At 41.3% G+C, this 23,425-nt stretch overlaps 1 protein-coding gene across 2 annotated transcripts in view; it reads right to left on the bottom strand.

The window, feature by feature from the left end:
* Positions 1-23,425, bottom strand: part of LOC127381637 (collagen alpha-1(XV) chain-like) — a 133,996-nt gene that overhangs the window by 91,967 nt on the left and 18,604 nt on the right. For both annotated transcript variants that reach the window (XM_051612185.1, XM_051612186.1), the window contains exons 3-5: positions 8,443-8,990; positions 5,069-5,143; positions 4,796-4,891 (exon numbers count right to left, since the gene is read on the bottom strand). In XM_051612185.1, the coding sequence (XP_051468145.1) occupies positions 4,796-4,891; positions 5,069-5,143; positions 8,443-8,990 (719 nt within the window). The remainder of the gene's footprint in view (positions 1-4,795; positions 4,892-5,068; positions 5,144-8,442; positions 8,991-23,425) is intronic.

The following is a 23,425-nucleotide window of genomic DNA, read 5'->3' as shown; positions in this document are numbered from 1 at the left end:
TCTGCCTTTTGTGTTCAGGATGATGCTTACAACGTAATAATGGAGTTTTTTTAATGTAACCTCTGCCACCACCGGCACAACATCAAGATAAAGCTTGTGTCAATTTGACTTAGGAATCACTCCCTCATGAAAGAGCAACCTCACTGTAACTTTTTCCATTATGGTCTTGATTCTCTTGTACTAATGATACATTTGCTGTGGTATTCTGTCCACTCAATGTCTAGGCATGGGGATCTTGAAATAAGAAAGAAAAAATGGCCCCCAACCCATGTCACTGCATCAGATTCTTCACACAGGCTGCTCTTGGGAGGAACATCTTGAGGACTTGTAAGTAGACCACTAATGTGACTAGATAAGCTCAGTGCTAATTTTGTGTAACCAAATCTTAAAAACTTCTAAGGACAGAGATCTGATATCCTCTTTGGGTAACCTGTTCCAGTGCTTCAGTGTTATCCTATTGAACAGTTTTCCTGAATTCCAGCTTGAACCTCCCCACCTACAGCTTGCAATTTTTGTAGACTGTCACTACAAAGACAAGTCTGATTTCATGCTTGTTTGCGTAAATATGTATAAAAGTGTGTGTGTCACTTCTGTAAAGACTGCAGATTAAACAGTGAGGGGCTTGATTATTGGAAGGTAAAATGATAGTGGATTTTATATTTAACTCTGAATGAAGAAATGAGGGCAAATATAGAATACCAAATATTAATATGCAATCCAGAACATACTTCAGAATCTCCATAAGAAGAATTTGGAGCTTCTTATGTTTCAGTGTGTATAAATAATAATAATAAAAAGTTTTTTTTTTAAAAAAAGTTTAAAAATGGCTAAACTCATACTGAACATTTACTCTCAGATAATTGTATTTATTGTAAAGCTAAAATAACAATCCATATCACTAGACTGGCCAGTCTCACTTTGATCTTTGGGAAAATCATACGGAAAGTCACAGAATCACAGAATGTTACGGGCTGGAAAGGACCCTCTGGAGATCATCTAGTCCAATTTCCCTGCCAGAGCAGGTTCACCAGGCACAGGTGGCATAGGATGGCATCCAGGTGGGTTTTGAGTGTCTCCAGAGACTCTACAATCACTCTGAGAAGTCTCTTCCAGTGCTCTGGCACCCTTAAAGAAAAGAAGTTCCTCCTTATGTTTGGATGGAACTTCCTATGTTCAAGTTTGTGCCTGTTACCTCTTGTCCTGTCACTGGGCACCACTGAAAGAAGACACGCCCCATCCTCCTGACACTCACCCTTTAAGTATTTATAAGTACTGATGAGAAACCCCCTCAGTCTTCTCTTCTTCAGACTAAAAAGACTGAAGACTCTCAGCCTTTCCTCATAAGAGATGTTTTAGTCCCCAGGGATTGAAGTAAGCCTGACTGGCCTGTAGTTTCTTGGGTCTTCCTTCTTGTCCTTTTTGAAGACTGGAGAGACACTGGCTTTCCTCTAGTTGTCAGGCACAGGCCCCACATCTGATCTCCAGAACCTTTCAAAAATGATGGAGAGTGGCCCAGCAATGACTTCTGCCAGATCCCTCAGTGCTTGTGGGTGTATCCCAACAGGACCCATGGATTTGTGGATATCCAGTTTACTTAACTGGTCTCAAACTTGATCCTCCTCAGCGAAGGGAAAGTCTTCCTTCATCCAGACTTTATCTGCTACCTCCAAAGTCTGGGGACTCCTGAGGGCTGGTCTGAGCAGTAAAGACTGAAACACAGAAGGCATTCAGCAACTCCACCTTCTCTGCTTACTCTGTGTGGAAAACAGCCCATCTTCTCCCCCCACATAAGACTAAATAAAATAGCTTTTAAGCCAGTAGAGGCCTTTTGCTGATATACCCAGCAAACATGCAAAAACAGTCCTGCCTGTTCAAGGACAAGAATGCAAAACAAAAGTTGTGATACAAGGCAGGAAGAATGGACAAGTTATGGACTTCCCCTAACATCTACCACCCTGACTTTGGACCCATGAATGCTAATTGGCTCTTATTAATATGTTCATAAGGAGAAGGCAGTAGCAGGCATTGTGGCAATAGCCCTGACTGGACAGGGGATCCCTGGAGTATAAATGGCCACGGCATTTACGGGTCAGGGAGAAGCTTATTCCGACGCTCCCCACAGGGACCCCTTCCCGCTGCCGCCGGAGCTGTTCCTTGCTGGGGAAACCGCTGCCGCCCGCGAGGACCCTGCCTGCCTGCCTGCCAGAGCGGGGAATCGAACTGACACTGAAACGGTAACAGAACCGCAGACCCTTTTCACTGCCGGCCGAGGGGGGGCCACCCGCTGCCGCCGGAACTGCCCGTCGTCGGGGAAACCCCTGACGCCGGAGACCCTGCCGAGCCCCCGAGCCGCTATCCCCGGGCACCGCGCCGGGGGAAACAGCCGCCGCAAGGGAGCTGCCCCCGCACAAGTCATCCCGCCGGGCAAGAAGCCGCTCCCGGGGAGCTGCACGCGGAGACCTCATGGGAGGGGTAAAACAATCGCGCACCCTGTCGCGATTCAGCCCCCACATTTCCACACATACCGCGACCTCTTAAAGAGGAATTTTCGCCGTGCTCGACTGCCTTTTACTCCTTTGATCTTTGTACCCCTCCCACGGAGTGTACATTTAATAAGGGCATATCCCTTAGCCTACCGCTCCTGAACCTCAGTCCCTCAGTTTGTGTTGACCCTTAAAAAACTGGTTAATTCATAAATTCAGTATTGGTGCCAGTGACAATTTGTGAGCGTGGTGGGGATGTTATTTTAGTTTCCGCTCTAAGATATGGTCCCAAAGTGGGCGTTGCTCTGTGCGAGGCGAACACCGCATGCAGCTCAGTTTCATCTTTTTTAAACCCCTCCACATTAGAGGGGAAGTCGCAGAAGCATCCTGACTGCCAGTGGCACGCCGGTTAAGTCATCAGTTCACAACACTGTCACCAGGGCACCTGCCTCACTCAACAGCATGCCCACATTTTCCCTAGTTTTCCTTAGGCCTCTGATATACTTGAAGAAACCCTTCCTGTTGGCCTTGACATTCCTTGCTAGGTTTAATTCCAAGAAGGCCTTCACTTGTTTCATCTCTGCATTCACAAGGCCCATTAAATAGTTCAAAGAATGCTATTCATTCCTACGGCACAGTACTGAACTACTAAGGAGTCAAATACAAGTTGGAATATGCACCATCAGCATTGCTAACTCTCTTTATTCAGAGATTGCATTTTTCATCTATGACCTTTGACTTGGTTTCATTCCAGCTCAGCATGGCTAAAAGAATGTAATCTTTCCTAGATTCTGGCTCACCAGTACATGGATGTATCAAGCCAAGTCAATCAAAGGTCTGTGTTGATCATGAAGAAACTAGGGCTTTTGACCTGTGAGAGGAAGATGAGAGAGCCAAGATTGCCTCAAGAAAGCAAGGCTCAGAGCAATCTTAGCGTGTATGAAATCCCAATAGAAGACAGAGCCAGGTCCTTCTCAGTGGTAGGGAGTGTAGGGGAAAAGAAACAAGGGACACAAATTAAAATACAAGAAATTCTAGTTCTATATCAGAAAAAAACCTGCATTGGAACAGAGAGGCAGTGGTGTCTCCATTCCTGACAAAATCCAAAATCCACTGGCACTGAGCCACCTGCTGTACTTAACTATACTTTGAGAAGGGGGTTGGACAGGACAATCTTCAGAGGTGCCTTTCAAACTCAGCTAATCTGATTCTGTGAAAAGCATGTGCCAGGCCAAAAAGTTTAATGAGCTATATGTAAAAGGCATAAAAAATAATAATAAACCTCATCAGGATACAACGCCAGATCAATACACAATTAAATTGTAAAAAGAGTGCTCAGAGAATTTGAACGCACATTAGAAAAATACATTTTTCATGTTGACCATGGAAGAATTCAAATTCCTGCAAAAGAATATTATTGGGAAATTCTTTGAAAGAAAAGTGTAGGAAACACACTAAGTGAATGGCAATGAATTATCACAACCAAATAGTATTCATCTAGGAGTTCTGAAGGATTCAACAATGAAAGAGTATGTGCTGTACTAAGGAAAAATGAGCATGGTTTCTGTAGTAATTTCTCACAAACCTACTGGTTTTCTATAAAGGAATCAATAAGAATTGGGATAAAAGAGAATGATTGAGATAAGCTGCTTAGAAATCTTCACTGTGAGGGATGGAATTTTCAGCCTAGCACAAAAAGGAAGAGGGAATGCAATGTGATAGGAATCTCTAAAAATCACAAATGTTATGGTGAGTAAAGAACAATTGTTTACACCAGCTTCTAGTAGAGTAACCACCAAATGAGAGCTGCAGGTATCATGTTCATAATGACAAGCAAAAGTAGAAGTCCTTCACAAAACATGTAATTAAATAAGCTGAGGAACTTTACAGCAGGAAGCTGAGGATGGTAAAATTCCCACGGGTTAAAACAAACAAGCAAACAAAAAATCTACCCCAAAAATAAAGGAAGAAATTAAAGGGTGAATAAACTCAGCTGAGGTCCACTAAACACTCCTGGTTCACAAATTTCCTGACATGGAAATTGCTGGAGAGTAAAGGGAATTCCTGCTATTTTTTTTTTAAATGTTCCTGATCTGTTACTATAGTCTTCACAAAGTACGAGTTGCTGATTGTTGTCAAATATACCAAGTTTTTGATCTGGTACAGTGAAGTCATTATGGGTGAGTGCATGTTGTTCTCACAGCTGCTTTTGAAAGTTGCTACATATGAGAAAACTAGTGACAAAATCCAGACCTCACTATCTAAAAAAGTAATATTAAAGCAGAAATGTGAAGCAAATAAACAAAAATTACCCATATGGGAAGATGAGAAGGTGCAAGGACTTCTTGTGTCTCAGGTATACCTTCATGTTCTTGAACACTGCCGTTGCCACTGAGGTCCCCTGAAGCCTGTGCAAAACCCAGTTATGATAACAAGTTCATAAAAGTCAGGATTTATACATATGGTAGTTTTAAGTATGACACTATGTTCCCAAGGAAATAGTAGTACATTTAGTCTTATGAAAAATGTCTAATGGGTGATAACTTTGAAGTCATTGAGGCTAAAGTGTAAATAAGAAAACTTACATAAGGATCATCATCTTCACATTGGTCTTCAGTAGCCCTTGTGTTAGGTTTTATTATCAGATGTTGAATCGAGCCCTACATGAAAAAAAAACAGAACACTTCAAGAAAGTAATATTTTAAGTAGTATGTGTGAAGCAGGGGTAGAGGCATAGGAATTAAACAAATCAACAAAAAAAACCCCTGACTTTGTCCTGATTTGCTTGGAAAAATATCTGAAGAGTAAAATTTTATTATAGTAATAGTTTCCTGGACAACCTCTTCCAGTGTCTCACTACCCTCACACTGCAGCATTTCTTCCTTATGTCTAACCTAAATCTCGCCTGTTCCAGTTTTAATCCATTACCTCTCGTCCTCTCATTACAAGCCCATGTAAAAAGTCCATCCCCACTTTCCTGTAGCCCCTTCCAGGTACTGGAAGGATGCTGTAAGTTCTCCCCAGAGTCTTTTCTTCTTCAGGCTGAACAGCTGCAACTCTCTCAGCCTGTCTTCACTAGAGAGGTGCTCCAGCTCTCGGATCATCTTCATGGCCCTCCTCTGGACTCACCTCAAGAGCTCTATGTCCTTCTTGTGTTAGGGGCTTCAGAACTGGAAACAGTACTCCAGGTGAGATCTCGCAAGGGACCGAGTAAAGGGCACAATCACCATGCTTCTTTTGATGCAGCCCAGATCCTGGGCTGCAAGCACACATTGCTGGCTCATGTCAAGCTGCTCATCAACTAAATCACCAAGTCCTTCTCCTCAGGGCTGTTCTCAATCCGTTCTCTGCCCAGGCTGTATTTGTGCTTGGGATTGCCCCAACTTAGGGGCAGGACCTTGCACTTGGCTTTGTTGAACTTCATGAAGTTGGCATGGGCCCACTTCTCAAGCCTGTCAAGATCCCTCTAGATGGCCTCCCTTCCCTCCAGTGTAGCAACCACACCACACAGCTTGGTGTCATCAGGAAACTTTCTGAGTATGCACTCAATTCTCCTATCTGCGTCACTGGGAGAGATATTAAGTATCAACAAGCCTAGTACCGACATCAGAGGAGCACCACTCATCACTGGTCTCCATTTGGACATCGAGCCATTGACCACAACTGAGTGTGACCATCTAGCCAATTCCTGACCCACTGAGTGGTCCGTCCGTCCATCCATCGAATCCATTTCTCTCCAATTTAGAGACTGGGATGTCATGTGGGACCAGTGTTGAACACTTTGCAGGTAAATTAAATCAGTTGCTCTCACCTTGTCCACCAACACTGCAACCCCATCATAAAAGGCCAACAAATTTGCCAGGCACTATTTGCTCTTGGCAAAGCCATGCTGGTTGTCACCAACCACCTGCATGTTTTCCATGAGCCTTAGCAAAGCCTTCAGGAGGATCTACTCCATGATCTTGCAGGGCACAGAGATCAGTTGTCTGGGTCTTCCTTTTTTTGCTTTTTGAAAATGGGGGTTGTTTCCCCTTTTCCAATCAGCAGGAACTTCACTGGACTCCCATGACTTTTCAAATATGATGGAAAGTGACTTTGCAACTTGATCTACCAGTTCCCTCAGCATCCATGGATGGATCTCATCAGGTCCCTTGTGCACTTTCAGGTTCTATAGATAGTCTCAATCCTGTTCTTATCCTATGGTGGGCAAATCTCCCTTCTCCCAGTCCCTGCCTTTGCCTTTTGGAACTTGGGTGGCATGGCCAGAGCCCTTGCCAGTGAAGACTGAAGCAATAAAGTCATTGAGTACCTCAGCCTTCCTCATATCCCTTGTGACCAGATCTCCTGTTTCCTTCTGGAGTGGGCCCACATATTCCTACTCTTCCTTTCATCACTGACACACCTGTAGAAGCTTTTCATGTTACCCTTGATGATCCTGGCCAGATTTAACTCTATCAGGGCTTTAGCTTTCCTAACCCAATCCCTGGCTGCTCGTACAACTTATTTGTACTCCTCCCAGGCTGCCTGTCATCACTTCCACCTTCTGTAGACTTTCTTTTTACATCTAAGAGTAATTCAGAGTAATATGCATGATCTGCTGTGAATTGCTTTTATTTTGGGCAACTGATATAAACACTCTTGTCATACAAAGACAGCTCGAGAAGGAATCAACCATTTAGTTTTTCTACCCAAAAGCAATTGTGACATATGGTGCATGAAGAAATAAAGGCATCACAACTAATGGTACTGAAGCAATCAGGATATTGGCTGAAATGCATGTACTCGATATAGCATACAAACCAGCCTATTTCAGTGGAAATACCTTAGAGTGCAATCCCCTATGTATTCCTGACACCAAATTTACAGATATATTGGTGATAATCTCAGCAACTAGTCATCACAAGCATTTTCCAGGAGGCATACCAAACTGGTCTTATTTTCTTGAATGCCTTTATTTCCTACTTACTAATTAGGCATCCCCAATACTCCAGTCATCCCATCTGTCTACGAAAGGTAGCATGACCAAGCAGTTTTCCTATGTATCTCTTGACACTGCCTATTTGCTGCTAATCAATAAGTTCCTTAAACTAGTCAGATAAATGATAAAAATACATTACCCTTGTTGCTTACCAGATGGAGCTTACAACCTGCCAGTACACCTGAACTTTGGAAATGACACTTTTTTTTTTTCCTGTAATGTGAAGGATCTGCTCAGTTTTGTGCTGCTGCTTTACTAATTTAGGGGAAGAGATGATAATCTCACAAAATACTGTACAAGTTCTGAGCTGCAAGGGAAGTACAAAACAACACAGAAGAGTATGATATTTCCCTTTCAGTTTGATGAGTCAATCTCACACATATTGACAGCTGTGAGAACACAAGTTGGGATGCAGCAGGAAGAATGGTTGCACTCAAACTATGTAGGCTTGGGAGCCTTGTAGTAGTGGCCTCAGTCCATTCTATTTTTCTGAAATACCTGCTAAGGTTCAAGTAATATATAATTTGTAGAAATAAAGCTTTATTTTCACAATGTTTTTATCTTTGATGAGATCCTTGTCTTCCTGAGGTTTAGTGTGAATTAAACTTACCTAGCTAATAAGAGTTTAAAATATTGATTTTCTACCAAGGTATTATTCTCGGAAGTTAACAAAAGGCTACTCTGAAACATGCCCTTTATAAAAATGCCATATAAAATTATGCAGTGTATTTACTTTGAAATTTATAGTGTTCAAACTGAACATTGAGCTTAATATCTGACCCACTAAAAAGCTTCTGAGGTTCTAGGAACATGTGCATTTTAAGCCAGAGTTTATATATCTGCACTGTCTGAAACGTAGCCAGGTATGGAAAATACAAGCTGTTTAATTTGTAACCTCTTTTGGGATATAACCATTGTAACCAGACTTTCCTGGGTAGAGAGAACATGCATAAAAGAGGAAATTTATCTGATAGTACTTACTGTGAACTTTTCCAATCCTGCAGCTCCTGCATTACCAACAAATATCCCAGAGCCAGAGTCAAATACTAAGGCTTGAGCTGACCTTTGAAACTGACTTCTCTGATATTCTTCACAGTCCATGAACAAAGCAACATCATTTCCCTGAACAGTCACTGTAAACCTGTTCCACCTGTTAGTCATCACTGGCACTTTAAATGAAGCAGCCTCTTGGGAGATATGGGAACCAGGCTCTGTGTAGTACATTATTATTCTCTGGGTGTTGTCATCAACTGGTGAAAGTCTCATTCCCAGGTAAATAGTTTTCTGGAATGCATCTGTTATTGCAAATAGCACTCCTCCATGATCACTGTTTGGTTTCACTGTAACCATGATAGCAAAATCTCTATAGAAAGGCAATGGTATTATAGCACTTGTCAATCGACCAATGTTAGCATCTGGACCAAAGCTGTAAGCTGGAAACCCTCCATAGCCGGTGACAAAGTAGATAGAAGGAGGAAGAGGAACTCCTATTAACTCTGTGAGGTCAAGATGTCCTTTTGAACCTCTTTCTGTAGGGTGAGAAAAAAAGTGTTATTTATTCTTGAGGCGCACAGCCTATTAATTTAAACTATTTAAGAAAGGCCTTAAAAACTGTAACACAGTGTTATTCCAGTAACATACTTCTAATACTATAGGCCCCAGTTCAGTTAGCGTTTAAACACATCTAGCTAAGTACATGTGTAATTCTTTGTCCTTTGGTTAATTAAGGTTACTAACACAATGAAAAAGTAGTTCCTGCAATATGTATCTTACTTCAGCTGTCCATAAACTGCTGAATGTGCTTCCAGAGTTGATTCAGTGAAGATCAAGCAACCTTTTGTCTTTTTGAATAAACTGAGATCCTTTATCCTCACTGGCTAATACAACAGCTAGAGTTCTCTATGAACAGCATGACACTTTCACAAATATAGGATAAAAATTACAGTGGATTTACTTTAGCCCTTGCAGTTATCAGTTTCTACAACAGATTTTATATTTTATTTATGTCCTTAGGCACTCTTTTTTACCTGGTAGATTTTGCCCCTTACTAGTTTGAAAAGTGGACACTTTTTTCTGGCCAAAGCTAATTATTTTTTGATTGTGAATCTCATATTGAGCCATATACAAAGCCATAAAGGAACCTCAACTACAAATAAAATGCATAAGCCATTACTCACAATTAGGAAGGTAAGGAGAAGAGTAAACTTGAAGGATAATATAGGATCTATACACAGGTACTAAACCTGCTTTCAAAGAGCCATGGAAAAAGTGACCTAGAAAGCAGAGGGAGAAGTGGCCAATAACCAGCTTATCAGACTTGGAAACAGGATGCATCCCAGAGGTTAATCTAATGAATACACCTGTAGTTTCTCACCTCCCATTTTCAAAGGATGATTTGTCAAATGATATAAAAGCCTGTTAATTCTCCCCACACAACATGTGGAACTTCAGTTTCCTAGTCACACCCCAAACATTAACATACAAAGTCCCAAACACTTGCTCTTTTAGCAAAGGCTGAGACAAATTAAATATATTTGCAAAAGGTGGCAGTGAAAGACAGCAAAGAATCAGGATTTTCATTTGAGTAAAACAAGTCAGAAGTCTCAGCAAATATCTGAAGTTCAGTGAAACTGAGGTAGAAGCTTGTACCTATCCACTATAGAAAAGCAAAGTAAAAAGCTTCTAGCTAAATTCCGTACCTACAGCTCATCCCCAGCTTTTAATGGATTTTATCAGGACCTACAGTTAAGAGCAGAGCAAGATAGGGATTTATTGCCACAGGTTTTGTTCTCATTCAGATATCTCTGATAAATTCATGTCCCTCTGCTACAGTTATAATAGAAGAAAAATGCCCTCTTATTCCCTTAAATCAATAGATAAACATTATGCTATTTCCAAGTCCCTTTAAGCCAGTAGAGAACCATGCTGCACCAGTATAATTTTTTTTCAAACATGCATTGCTACTAAAACCACTGGATATTGGGGAACATCCAGAATTCATCCCATTTATGTCCATGTTTCCTACATCTGGGGCACTGGAAGGTGTGGTACAGAAACAGCTTTAATATTACCTATACTTTATCTCAAATAAAAGAGAGTAATAGGATACCATAAATTGGGATGGTATCGGTATATAATTCTGGAGTTATGAGCTGTGCTCTACTTTGCATTTGTTACCATATTGGAGTTTAGGCCCAGTCTACAACTAAGCACTGCACGGCTGCTCACTCACTCACTCCTCCCACCATGGTGGGATATTCAGGACAATTGGAAGAAAAAGGTGTAACTTGTGAGTGGAGATAAGGACAGTTTAATAGGACAACACAAGGAGACAAGAAATAATGGTAATACTAACACTAATAAAAGAATATACAAAGCAAGCTATGCACAGTGCAATTGCTCACCACCCAGAACCTGATGCCCAGTCCATTCCTGAGCCACAATTCCTCATTCTCCTGGCCAAAGTGCCCAGTTAAATAGTGACCATGACGTCATATGGTATTGAATATCCCCTTGGCTAGGCCTGGTCAGCTATCCTGGCCATGGGTACAAGATTCTTGTGAGAATTAACTCTATGCCAGACAAACCCAGGACATACCATTTGTTACTGTATGTTATAGTTGTAATTGTTACAGAATTTGCAGATAGCAGACGATTGCCACCGAGTAGCTCCAGGGACCAGTTGAGAAGTATCAGTGTGTTGTAAAAAAACACCCTGTAAATAAATATATGGATTGTTTCAAGACTGTATGATAACAGTACAGATTTATTTTTTTTTCTTTCCTTTTAATTGTAGTTTTTGCATATAGTTGCCTCACTGCTTCACTACTGAAAACAGTGCAATGACAAAATCAAGAAGCCACCATTCTGGCTTTGGAAGAGTGTTGGTTTCCCTGTTGTGTCTTTAGCACAGCAGTCAATAACAGTAGCAGACTATGAAGCTCAAAACAGCCTGGGGAAAAGACAAAGCTGTTTCTAAACAGGAGAAGGCTTTACTCATTAGACAGAAAAGAGACACCAAAAAGGAGCAGGATGTTGACAGTAGAAGAGCAGCAGTTGGACAAGTCCCTAAAACCAATGTAGAAATAGCATTTGTGCGAGTAATTTTTAAACTGCAGCAGTGAAGCAACAGATCCACATTGGTGACTTACACCTTGATGCTCGTCTGACCCCTCCTTTTCTCCAGATCATGTATAGCGCATGAGACACAGACCTCACATTCACCTCATACTAACTAGGTGGGTTGGAATCCAAAATACAAGGGGTGCTCACAAGGTGGGAAGTACAGAGGAGAAAAAAAAAATCTACCTGCTTGGAAGACTATTAGATCTGCTTTAATTGTTAAAGCACAAACTCAGTGTTTTTATCTTACAAAGATGAATAGAGGCAGATGCAAAGAAACACAGATTCATATAATTTACCTTACTGTACCCATCTGTAACTTTCAGGTTAGAAGCCTTCTCTCAGATGCATTAGCCATTTTTACAGAAAGAGTGCAGACAGTAACCAGTGACACCAAAAAGCAATTTGCTCCAATTTAACAGCCTCTGGAGGCATGTCACCGTCTTGTAATCTGGACACAGATTTGTCTCTTACCCTTAAAGGCAATGGACCTGAGTTCAAGTACAAGGATACAGATGGAAGGCATATCCAAAGGCCAGACTCTTTCTGTTCTGTATCATTGAGAGCAATAGCAAAGATGCCCGAAACATTGGAAGAATGCAGATGCAGAAAAAATGCCTGGTCAGTTTAGGTGGGGCACAGAGCCTGGTTGGATTTACAGTTTCTGGAATCTAGATGACTGCTCTCTGGACTGCACATGCGCTTGAATTCATACGAGCTGCTTCCTCCTCATGCCTTCCCATGCAGAGCTGGGTAGACCCAATGCTGGGCCTGACCCAAAACCATTGCATGATTAGGCCTGATCAGACCAATGTCAGACTAATGAAATTAGTGGAAACACTCCTTGTGAATCTAGCAGGATTTGCATCAGATTAATAGTGTCTTTACCACTGAATCCATGAACTTGTTTGCCCTTTTTTAACAAGTGCAGGTGAAGTGACATATACCTTGTTATAAAGTGTATGGCACTCCACTACCAATACTGAATTTACCTAACTTTTTTTTCCCCAATGCTATCAGGACTTAAAGGTTTATATTAAAAGCTATTTTAGAAAGGCAAATGGAACCTCAACCTTTCTTACAAATAGCAATTATAAACCTGGTATCTTCTGACACCAAGTGCAGAGAGCTCATATAAAACATGGAATACACACAGCCCATGATTCTAGCTAATACACTGCCATTACAGTTAAACAAAAAGGTAAATATATGCTTAAAACTTAATTAGGACTGTGATTTTTTTTTAATTCTTAATGTTTATATAAGACCGTAAGTTTAAAGGCCTTTACTAATTATTTAAAAGCTTTTCAATTAATTTGAACATGAACTTACAACCTGCATATACAAAAGCAAATGAGACATGGCTTAGAAATGTTTTCCCCCTTCAAACAGGACAGGCAGAATTGCTTCCTAAAGCTTTCCTTGAAATAGAAACATTTGGAAAATGCAACAGATAGGCACATACACACTGTCACAAGGAAAAGGAGCAAGAGATTCTCTTTCATCTTGAGAATCACTAAAAATTCACTGCTATAAACAAGCTGACCTAAAAGAAATAATTTCAACCACTTATTTTAAAACTTTAAGCATATATATATATTTAAAATACATATAAATTTTAAAGAGGCTGCAAACTCTGAGTCCAGTCATTCTATAAAATATAGGAGAATGAGATTTCTCAAATAAAAATGAAAGCTTTTCTTGAGGTATTTCATGTGCCCAGTCATGTGTATCAGTACATCCAGCAAACAGGTTACAAGTTAATGTCTGCCATTTATGGGAAGACACTACACCATGCAAACAAAAATCTTTTATATTTGCTTCTTGGAAGAAGCTTTGTCTTGAAAGCATTTTTTTTCCCTGGAGAATGTAGGCAGTAGGCTTATTAAAAGGATTGTCTGGTACCCTCAGGGCTGCAGTTAGAGGTTGCTGTGCATAACCAATGTTGCTTAAGGGTCAGATAGGCTGAATATATAAGCAAACCTTCCCCATGCACAAAGAATGGCAATGATTCAAAGAATATACAGCCTTTTATACCTCTAACCCATGGAGCCTATAAAACTGATTTACGGACTTTCAGAAACTTTGATTGTGTTCTGCCTGAAACTCAAGATGAAGATCTCAAGTAAGACACTACAAGTTATTTCAGTTTTCAGTAGCATACACAGAAGTTTAAGCAGAAACCAAAACAAACCAGCACATTCCTCTAGAAGAGTATTTTAAGCACTCTTCTGTGGAATTTTATGAAAGAGCTAAGGTAGGCAATTCAACAGTAAGTGTTTCAATAAACATTTTCTCACCACTAACAGTTGGAGTGTATTACAGAAATCAATTTATATTTACCATACATATTAAGTATGAGAAATCAAGACCTACTGTACTAGAGACCAAAGCCACATTACTTTTTAAGTTAGTTTTCAATTAAAACTCTTTTAGGAGGTGCAGACCAAAACAAAGCTGTGTGTGTGTCTCTGTTTACATTCTACGATGTAGACACACAAAGATGAATTTCAAGGTTAACGAAGCTCATACCAACAGAAAACAAAGAAATGGAGATGAGAGCAGAACTTTAAGATTTTAACTCTCCTTGCCAAACAACTGTTCCTAACATTACCTTTTCTTTTTCCCCATCAATCATGTGGATGGAGGAGCAAGAGGGGAGATCTCCATAACCTAATGAAGACACCAGCATAAATGCAAAAAGCGTGCAATGCCTCCCTAAACAGCTATTCCTTCTGCATAAGGACTCCTTAGATGATAAAACTGATGGAGTGCAACATCTACAAAGAAATGAATTAATATATATTTGCAAATTAAGCTGGGCAGGACATTCAACATCTCCCTAGGAGAATCCATGCTGAAAGAGCATAGCATTCACTTTTTCTCAAGCTTCCTCCTTTTATAATGAGCATCACATAAGTGTTATGGGGTACACCTGTTAGTCACCTTGGGTCAGCTGCCCTGATTTGAGCTCCCAGCTGACTCAAGGCTACTAGTAGCTTGCCTTCTATGGCTGGCCTATGATTCTGTTCCTGTGAAACCAAAACAACCCATGTTGTACTACCGCAAAATAAACACACTGCTCTTCTCTTCCATTATGCAAGAAGATGCTTGAGCTGGGCTACCTCAACTACATGAATGCAAAGACTGGGGTGCATATAGAGGAGCATCACAGAATCATCAAGGTTTGAAAAGACCTTCAAGGTCATCAAGTCCAATCATCTCCCCTACAACCTCCAACCACTAAGCCATCTCTTGGAACATTGTGTCTACCTGTTTTTTGTACACCTCCAGGAATGGTGTCTCCACCACCCCTCTGGGCAGCCTGCTCCAATGCCTCACCACTTTCTGTGAAGAAGTTTTTCCTAATACCCAATCTGAACCTCCCCTGGCACAGCTTGACCATATTTCCTCTTGTCCTATCACTGGTCACTGTGGAGAAGAGGCCAACACCTACCTCACTACAGCCTCCTCTCAGGTAGTTGTAGAGGGCAATGAGATCTCCCCTCTGCCTCCTCTTCTCCAGGCTGAACAGCCCCAGCTCCCTCAGCCTCCCCTCATAATGCTGGTTCTCAAGACCCCTAATCAGCCTAGTTGCCCTTCTCTGCACCCTCTCCAGCACCTCAATGTCCTTCCTGTACTGTGATGCCCAAACCTGCACACAGTGCTCGAGGTGTGTCCTCACCAAGGCCGATTGTAGGGGCAGGATCACCTCCTTGGTCCTGCTGGTCACGCTATTCCTGATGCAGGCTGGGATGCTGTTGGCCTTCTTGGCCACCTGGGCACACTGCTGGCTCATGTTCGGCCAGCTGTCAGTCAGCACCCCCCTCTGAGGACCTCTGAGGTCCATCTCAGCTGGGCAGCTCTCCAGCCACTCCTCCCCAAGCCTGTAGTGCTGCTGGAGGTTGTTGTGGCTGAAGTGCAGGACCCAACATTTGGCCTTATTGAAACTCATGCCATTGATCAAGCCTGTCCAGATCCCTCTGCAGAGCCTTCCTACCCTCAAGCAGATTGACAGTCCCACCCAGCTTAGTGCCATCTGCAATCTTACTGAGGGTGCACTCTATCCCTTCATCCAAGTCATCAGTAAAGATGCTAAACAGGAGAGGCCCCAGCACTGAGCCCTGGGAACACCACTTGTGACCGGCTGCCAACTGGATTTAACTCCATTGAACACAACAACTCTTTGGACCCAGCCATCCAACCAGTTTTTTTATCCAGGGAAAAGTGTACATCCAAGCAGCCATCTTCTCTAGGAGAATGCTGTGGGAAACCTTGTCAAATGCCTTGCTAAAGTCAATGTAGACAACATTCACAGCCCTTCCCTCATTCAATAAGCAGGTCACAGTGTCCTAGAAGGAGATTAAGTTAGTTGAACAGGATCTGCCCTTTATGAATCCATGCTGACTGGGCCTGATCTCCTTGTTGTTCTGCGTGTACCTCATAACAGTACTGAGGACAATCTGTTCCATCAGCTTCCATGGTGCTGAAAGGTCAGACTAACAGGCCTGTAATTTCCCAGATCACCCTTCCATCCCTCCTTATATATGGTGCTGATTTTCAGTCTGCTGGTACCTCCCCAGTCAGTCAGGACTGCTGATAAATGATGGAAAGTGGCTTGGTGAGCATCCCCACCAGTTCTTTCAGCACTCTTGGGTGCACTCCATCTGGCCCCATAGATTTATGCACATCTACATGATGCAGCAGATCACTGACCATCTCCTTCTGGATTGTGGGGTATATCATTCTGTTCCTGGTCCCTGTCACCTAGCTCAGGGATTTGGATTCGCTCAACATAACTGGTCCTGCTACTGAAGACTGAGGCAAAGAAATCATTAAACACCTCAGCCTTTTCCTCATCATTCGTCACCATGTTTCCTTCTGCATCTAATAGGGGATGGACGGTCTCCCTGGTCTTTATTTTGTTGTTAATATATTTATAGAAGCTTTTCTTGTTGTCCTTTACCATGGAGGCCAGATTAATTTCTAGCTGGGTTTTGGACTTTCTAATTCCCTCCCTGCATAGCCTCACAGCTTTTTTGTTATCCTTGTGAATGGCCTGCTCCTTCCTCCAAAGACCATATATTCTCTTTATCTCCCTGAGTGCTCCAACCACTTAATTTTTTTGGTAATACTTGTTCAGCTGATATTTTAAGGACTATCACATTTGTTTAATCCATCATGTTGCTATCTAGAAAAGCCTTTCAACGCAATTATTCAGGTACATCAGCTGCCACATTTAGCCAAATTCTGCTACAACGAACCTTAACAGGTACCTAAAAGAGTCAGAATAATGTGCTCAAGGAGATGATATTTGATAAATGTAAAAAGTCAACCACATTGTAGCTAAAATCATGGCAGTCGTTTTTAACTCAGTTAGGGGAGGACTTAGGCAGCTCCACATGTCTGCAGATGGGAGTACACAGTCTATAGTGCCTCTACCTTGCATTCAAAGAAACTCTGCAACAGTAATAAAACAGTATTTCATACTGGATATAGTTGTGAGATGCAGTAAGAAAATTTCTTCTTCCCTGCTGCCAAAGTGTGTTTATTTTGAAGTTATCAAGAAATACCTATAGCAGTAACATGAAGCAGAGAAGGATTTACACAACTACAAAATAAAAGTTAATCGTACTGCAAAGGGAAAAGTAAGGGAAATATTTTAATACGGTCCCAGATGTGCTACATGAAATAGAAGAGGCTAGCATCGTTGCTGCTTTCAGGAAAAAAAACAAACACAACAATATTTGCTCTGCTTATAGTGAACACATTTCCAGCTGCCATTCATGACTGTTGGAAAACACTGATAGAATATATTGGTACTAAAGACTCATGCATTTTCTTCTGGATGCCCTAGGAAACCTCAGAAGCTCTTCTTAGTGGTGTTGCAGACTCAAAAGTAAGGCTGCAGTCAGTAGGAGCTATGGTACTTACTGACAGGCAAAATCAGGCACCACATTGTTTTGTGTAAATTGTTTACCAACACTTTCTGACAGTTCCTGCTTTTGTGTCATTATCATTCTACCCTTTAATAGAGAAAAATGTATGTATTTCACATACCTAAATACAGTTCATTAAATATGCATCTATATTGCACAAAATAGTCTTGCTGGTGTTTTTCCATTTTATCTTGTTTGAGAAACTTAATTTCATTACAATGTTTTCAAGCTAATGAAAATAGTATTTTGTCTTCCATACAAGCAGTATTTTTTCAGTCTTTTTTTAATCTAATACTGGACTATTTTCTTATTATTTTGTTAGCTGCTTGTCTAGGAGATCTTCCATATAAATTTTTGTGCATGTGGCTTTTTGTATTGAAAACCAAGGCCTTTTGATGTGTACTTTTTACTCAATAAACTATTCTCCTTTAACAATGAAAATCTGTGTTTAAAACATGATAATTTATTTGTGCCATGGCAGTATAGAATACTGGTGCAACACTATAAAAGCAGTTTTTTTCAAATATAATAATAATTATTATTGTTCTTCTTTTCTCAGAAACAGATGAGAGGTGAAAGTGGGAAGTATTTAGCAATTCAACAACAGTGGAGTGGCAAAGCTAACTGAGCTGTTAACCAGAAGGTCAACAGGCTGAAAACCATCCATTGCCTACTGCACCATCTAGGGCAACCTTATAGTTAAGGCTGTATTTCACAGATTCATAGACTGCTTTGGGTTAGAAGGGGCTTTAAAGATCATCTAGATCCAAACCCTTTGCATGGGCAGGGACACCTCCCACTAGATCAGGTTGCTAAAAGCCCCAGCCAACCTGCCCTTGAACACTTCCAGGGATGGGGCATCCACAGCTTCTCTCGGCAACCCATTCCAGTGTCTCACCACCCTCACAGTAAAGAATTTTTTCCTTAATGTCTAACTTAAATCTGCCCTCTTCCAGTTTTAATCCATTACCCCTTGTCCCATCACTACATGCCCTTGTGAAATGTCCCTTCCCAGCTTTCCTGCAGGCCCCTTCAGGTACTGGAAGGCTACTATAAGTTCTTCCCAGAGCTTTCTCTTCTCCAGGTTGAATAGCCCCAACTCTCGCAGCCTGTCTTCACAGCAGAGGTGCTCCAGCCCTCTGATCATCTTTGTGGCCCTCCTCTGGACTTTCTTCATGACCTACTTGTCCTTACGTTGGGGGCTCCAGAACTGGACACAGTACTTCAGGTGGGGTCTCACAAGAGCAGAGTAGAGAGGCAGATTCACCTCCCTCACCCTTCTGGCCACACTTCTTGTGATGCATCGTAGGACACGGTTGGCTTTCTGAGCTGCAAGCACACATATTTAAGGTCAAATAGTCACAGTGACTTACCTAATTTTACAATAATGAACAACTGTGTATGCACAAATGGAGGCATACATGTGACTATAAAAAAGGAGAAACTTAAGGGTCTGGTACAACCCCAAAGGACTGGCACAAGAAAAGGGAATAATCTTTGAAGGGATACCTGTCACAGGTAACTAAATAGCTCAAAAGGCCTCATAAGCAAAGCATGAACCAAGCATGGAAAGAGGATAGTAAGTACGGAAAAAAGGGTCAGGGGACTGAAAGATCAGATGGACAAACAGGATTCTGATTCCCATGTGCATTGGTGCAAAAAGCAAAGGCAAATTAGTAAAGATGCCCTTAATGGAAAAAGATTTTCAGACTTGCTGAAATACTTTTCTGTAAAAGATCTTTAACCAAATATACTCCACCTGCCCTACATCACAACTTGTCCTGTAAACATTGCAAAATATTTACTGTGAATTTAAAAGCCTACAAGGGCAACACAGCAGGGCACAAGCAGTCCAGGAGATTTCTGGAGTGTATTACTGATAACCTCACAATAGAGGTGATAATGGAGACAATGAGGGAATGCTCATACTTACAGTCAAGGAAGAAGTGGGGGATGTGAAAGTTGAGAGCCGCCTTTGCTGCAGTGATTATAAGGTAATGTTCATAATATGATCTTCTCAGGATTCTGAGAAGATGAAACAAGGCAAACAGTAGCATTACAGCCCTGGACCCTGAGTAGCTGGCTCCAGTTGGCCCTGTCCTGAGCAGAGGTGTTTGACTAGATGATCTAAAGAGGTCACTTTCAACCTCAATGGTTCTTTCATTCCATGAGTCTAAGCAATAGTTTCACTGTCTTCTGAAAGGAGAGTTTTGAAGCAACCTGCTTTTACAGTATTTGCACCAATAGTCAAGCAACCAAAAAATGACACTTCTTTAGCATTGACACAAGCACGTAGCATATCTTTACCTGATTGCACAAAAAATTTGTCTAAATACAAAAGAGGGTTTTTCTGTTTACATGTGCCAGACTTGCTATTTGTCAGCATATGAGTTAGCAGTGATATAGATGTAGTTCTGAAAGTGGAGGGACAGGAGTCCTCCATGCTTCCTTTCCAGTAGAAGTAGTCAGTCATCTGTCACTTATATACACTTAACAAGTTCCTCAGACAAATACAAACTACCATATCTAAAATTTCTTCCATGCAGCTTTCATTCATGGTTAACATAAAATATATTATAGTTGGCCATTTCTATGTTGAATACATGCTTTGACTGAACAGATAGCTACTTTGAACTACCTGAAGCCTATTACAAAGCTGATGAAGCAAACTCATCCTGGTAGTGCCGGGTGACACAGTAAGGATGAAAAGCCACAAGGTGCAATGTGGCAAGTTCAGTTAAGAGTTCAGCAGGAAGTTGTTAGAGGGTGGAGCAGTGTTGTCAAAGCTTGTTCATAGAAGCTGTGGAATCTTTTCCCTGGACGTTTTTAGAACTTGGCTGGGTAAATCCACAGTCTTAGTGCTGGTGATAGTTCTGCTTTGAAGAAGGGGCTGGATCAGATGTCCTCCAAAAGCTCCTTCTAAATAATATTTCTTTTATGAAAAATAGACTTCTTGGCTATCGTAATGGTGTAGTAGTAGAAATACTCAGGGTAAATGCTTGATTACTTCTATTTACCCTGTCAGAATACACAGATGGAGAGTACAGTAATTTCCCTGTTCTGTTTTGGAACAGTGGAAATGTAAACATGGCATCCTTCAGAAATCTGATTGAACTTCTTTAGCTCCTGCCAACTTCAAGTATTTAGGACTATTGATTATTTACCCACTCTCAATACTTCAGGAAGGTTGACCAGTGGCTTTAGCAACAGACATCCACAAAATTTTTCAGCTTGGCTGTTCAATCAAGAGTTACCATTCTAATGACTTATTCTCTAAATTATCTTCTTGTTTGACTTCACACTTTAAGCTGTTGGAGTGCAGGAACTTTCTGACTGAATGAATCTGCCTTTCTCCAACCCTCAAGGGACAGATCGGACAAGAAACAAAACTTTTTTTTCTCCTTTGTCTGATTGCATTTAGATGACAGTTGATGCTGGACCACTGGCAGCCCTGCATGATGTCCTCTCAATGTGTAACTAGTAGCAGTTACTTGTAACAAGAGTAGCACTCATGTGCTACTCAGCCCACTGGCCAGATCAAAATAGCAGAACTTTATCCCAGAAGGTAAAACTACTTGTCAGCGCAAAAGAGCGCTTGCTGCTTGTTGCGCTGTAGCATCAGGGTATGTCTAGAGATGTGGAAGATTTCTAATTAGACCAATCTCACTTTGAATCAGCAAGCACTATTTTTCTTCCTTTGATATCTGAAGAACTGCTGTGAAGCAGAGGCTGTTGCTGACAGCCTGTACCCTGTACAATAATTGAGCTCTGTGCAGAGATATTTAATATCTAGTTGTTTATAAAATCACACACCACCTTGCCATTTCTATGTATGGTTGAGGGAGATACTATGCAGCGAGATTAGTCAGCTCCTTTATGCATGCACAGTTCTGGTCTTAGCAAGTAGCAGCAAAGATGTCATCTGCAGTGCACAGCAAGCTCTCTCAGCCCTTTACAAAAACAGAACAAAACATGTATTCACATATACCATCTGCTGAGATATTTTCCATTAGGTAATTGTTTACATCCATGAAAACAACTACATGACAGATGAAGGCACGGGAATGTGCAGAAGGCTGCTCCATAAACTTCTGTATGTTGTTTCACAGCTCAGTTTAATATTGAGTCTTAAATGTTTTCACCAGCTGGCACACAATATAGGCACAGGATCAGCCATTATTTGCATGCATTACTATTTCCAGTGGGAAAATCAGACTGTCTGTAGAAAATTATACTAAGTTCACCATGAACATGAGATATATGAGTAGTACCTCCTTTCTCTGAAACATCTAGTTGTGGGAGGGATGGTTGAACTCTGGAAGGTGACAGGGATACAAGATAAAAGCTGCATGACTGGCAATGTTAAAGGACATTCTCCAGGCCATACACTCAGCTGTAAGCCTGGCTAAGGTAATTGGATGGACAACATCAACAGCAGGAGGGAAGGAGAGAAGGAGGATTAGCTGGAAGAAAGGCACAAAGGTGTGGGGTGCTCTGCTGGTATTTCTATCAGGAATATGGGAATAGGCTGGGCAGAAGGGAGCAGAGTCCTGGGGAAAATTAAAGAGAGTGAAATTTGTGTGTGGTGTAAATATGTAAAATTTGATACAGGCTATATCATTGCCAGCTAGAGGGACAAGTAGCCTTTAGTGATTGCAGGAGAGCAGGAGCTTTTGCATTTCACCACCAGGTAGCAACACAACACTTCATAAATCACATTGGAGCTTTGGTTCAGGAAAGAAGAACATCACTTATGAATAATCAGTGTCTTCTGTGTGCATTCTTTTACAATATCTAAGCTAGCACATATTTTAATTTCCATTACGTTCATAACAAAACAGATGTGAATTATTGCCTTGCCCTTTTTCTTTCACAATGACCTTGGAAATCAGACAAAATACATTAAACTAAGTCTGCTGAGTATTTTCTTGGGGCAAAAAAAATTTACATTGCTGTTCTTGTTTTCTCTTTCCTTCTTGAATTCTAAGGGAGAAAACTCTTGCAGGACCATGACCAACACCCTTATTGCCCAAAATGTATTTCTAAGATGATGAAGACAGTTCTCTTTTAAAGTACTGGGAGAGATGTCTGATGCTTTCCAAGATTTAACAGTTGTACATGCCAGCAGACAGTCTGCCCAAATGTGGAAAAACAGACACCTATTTAAAGACACTGACATAGTCTGGCACACTGATCTGGATATAAATTCTCAATCCATATAAAGGGATTTAATCATGCTGTTGCTCCTACTGTCTTTGCTAGCCCCCATCTCCACTACAAGCTTCTGTCCTTGGACCAGGGATGTAAGAAAGATAGGAGCAGACAGGGATTGTAGGTTACAGCTCACTCTTTCAAAATTAGAAACCTTCACCCAGAAAGGCTCCTTACCTCCTCACACCTACCACACCGTATCTCTTAGGTCAATCAAATGATCTGAAATAGTACCATCTCTCCCTTTAGTAACTTAGCACACTTTTCTGCTTGTGTTCTGACAGCAAATGATCCAGGTCTCACTCTCCTGTCAGAAAATCCTGCTCTGGATTATCACTTGCACAGTCAGTGTTGCTATAAAAAGACAGATGTAATGCTCCCTGCTCATAACCACTGCCATGACATCTGTTCCATCACAGAGTTAGGAGCCAGAGTCTGTATGTCCAGTGAGGCTTGCCTTCAGGTCAAATTGTTGTGTTCTGTGTAGTCTGATCTTGCAAGCAGAGCCTCAAGCCTACCCCAGAACACCCAAGGGCAAGTATTATCCTAAATATAACCGGAAAGGTAGCCTGCAGGGAGTTTTAAGTGGGATATGAAAGATGCAAATAGCTGATACATTTGTGTATCTTCTACAGTTTGGCACAGTGTCTGTGTGATGGAGACTGATAGATCTTTAGGACATCATCAGAGCT

This window comes from Apus apus, chromosome 2 (genome assembly GCF_020740795.1).
Source record: "Apus apus isolate bApuApu2 chromosome 2, bApuApu2.pri.cur, whole genome shotgun sequence".
NCBI lineage: Eukaryota > Metazoa > Chordata > Aves > Apodiformes > Apodidae > Apus > Apus apus.
The sequence above is the reverse complement of the archived record's forward strand: the minus strand, read 5'-3'. Positions and strand labels throughout refer to the sequence as shown.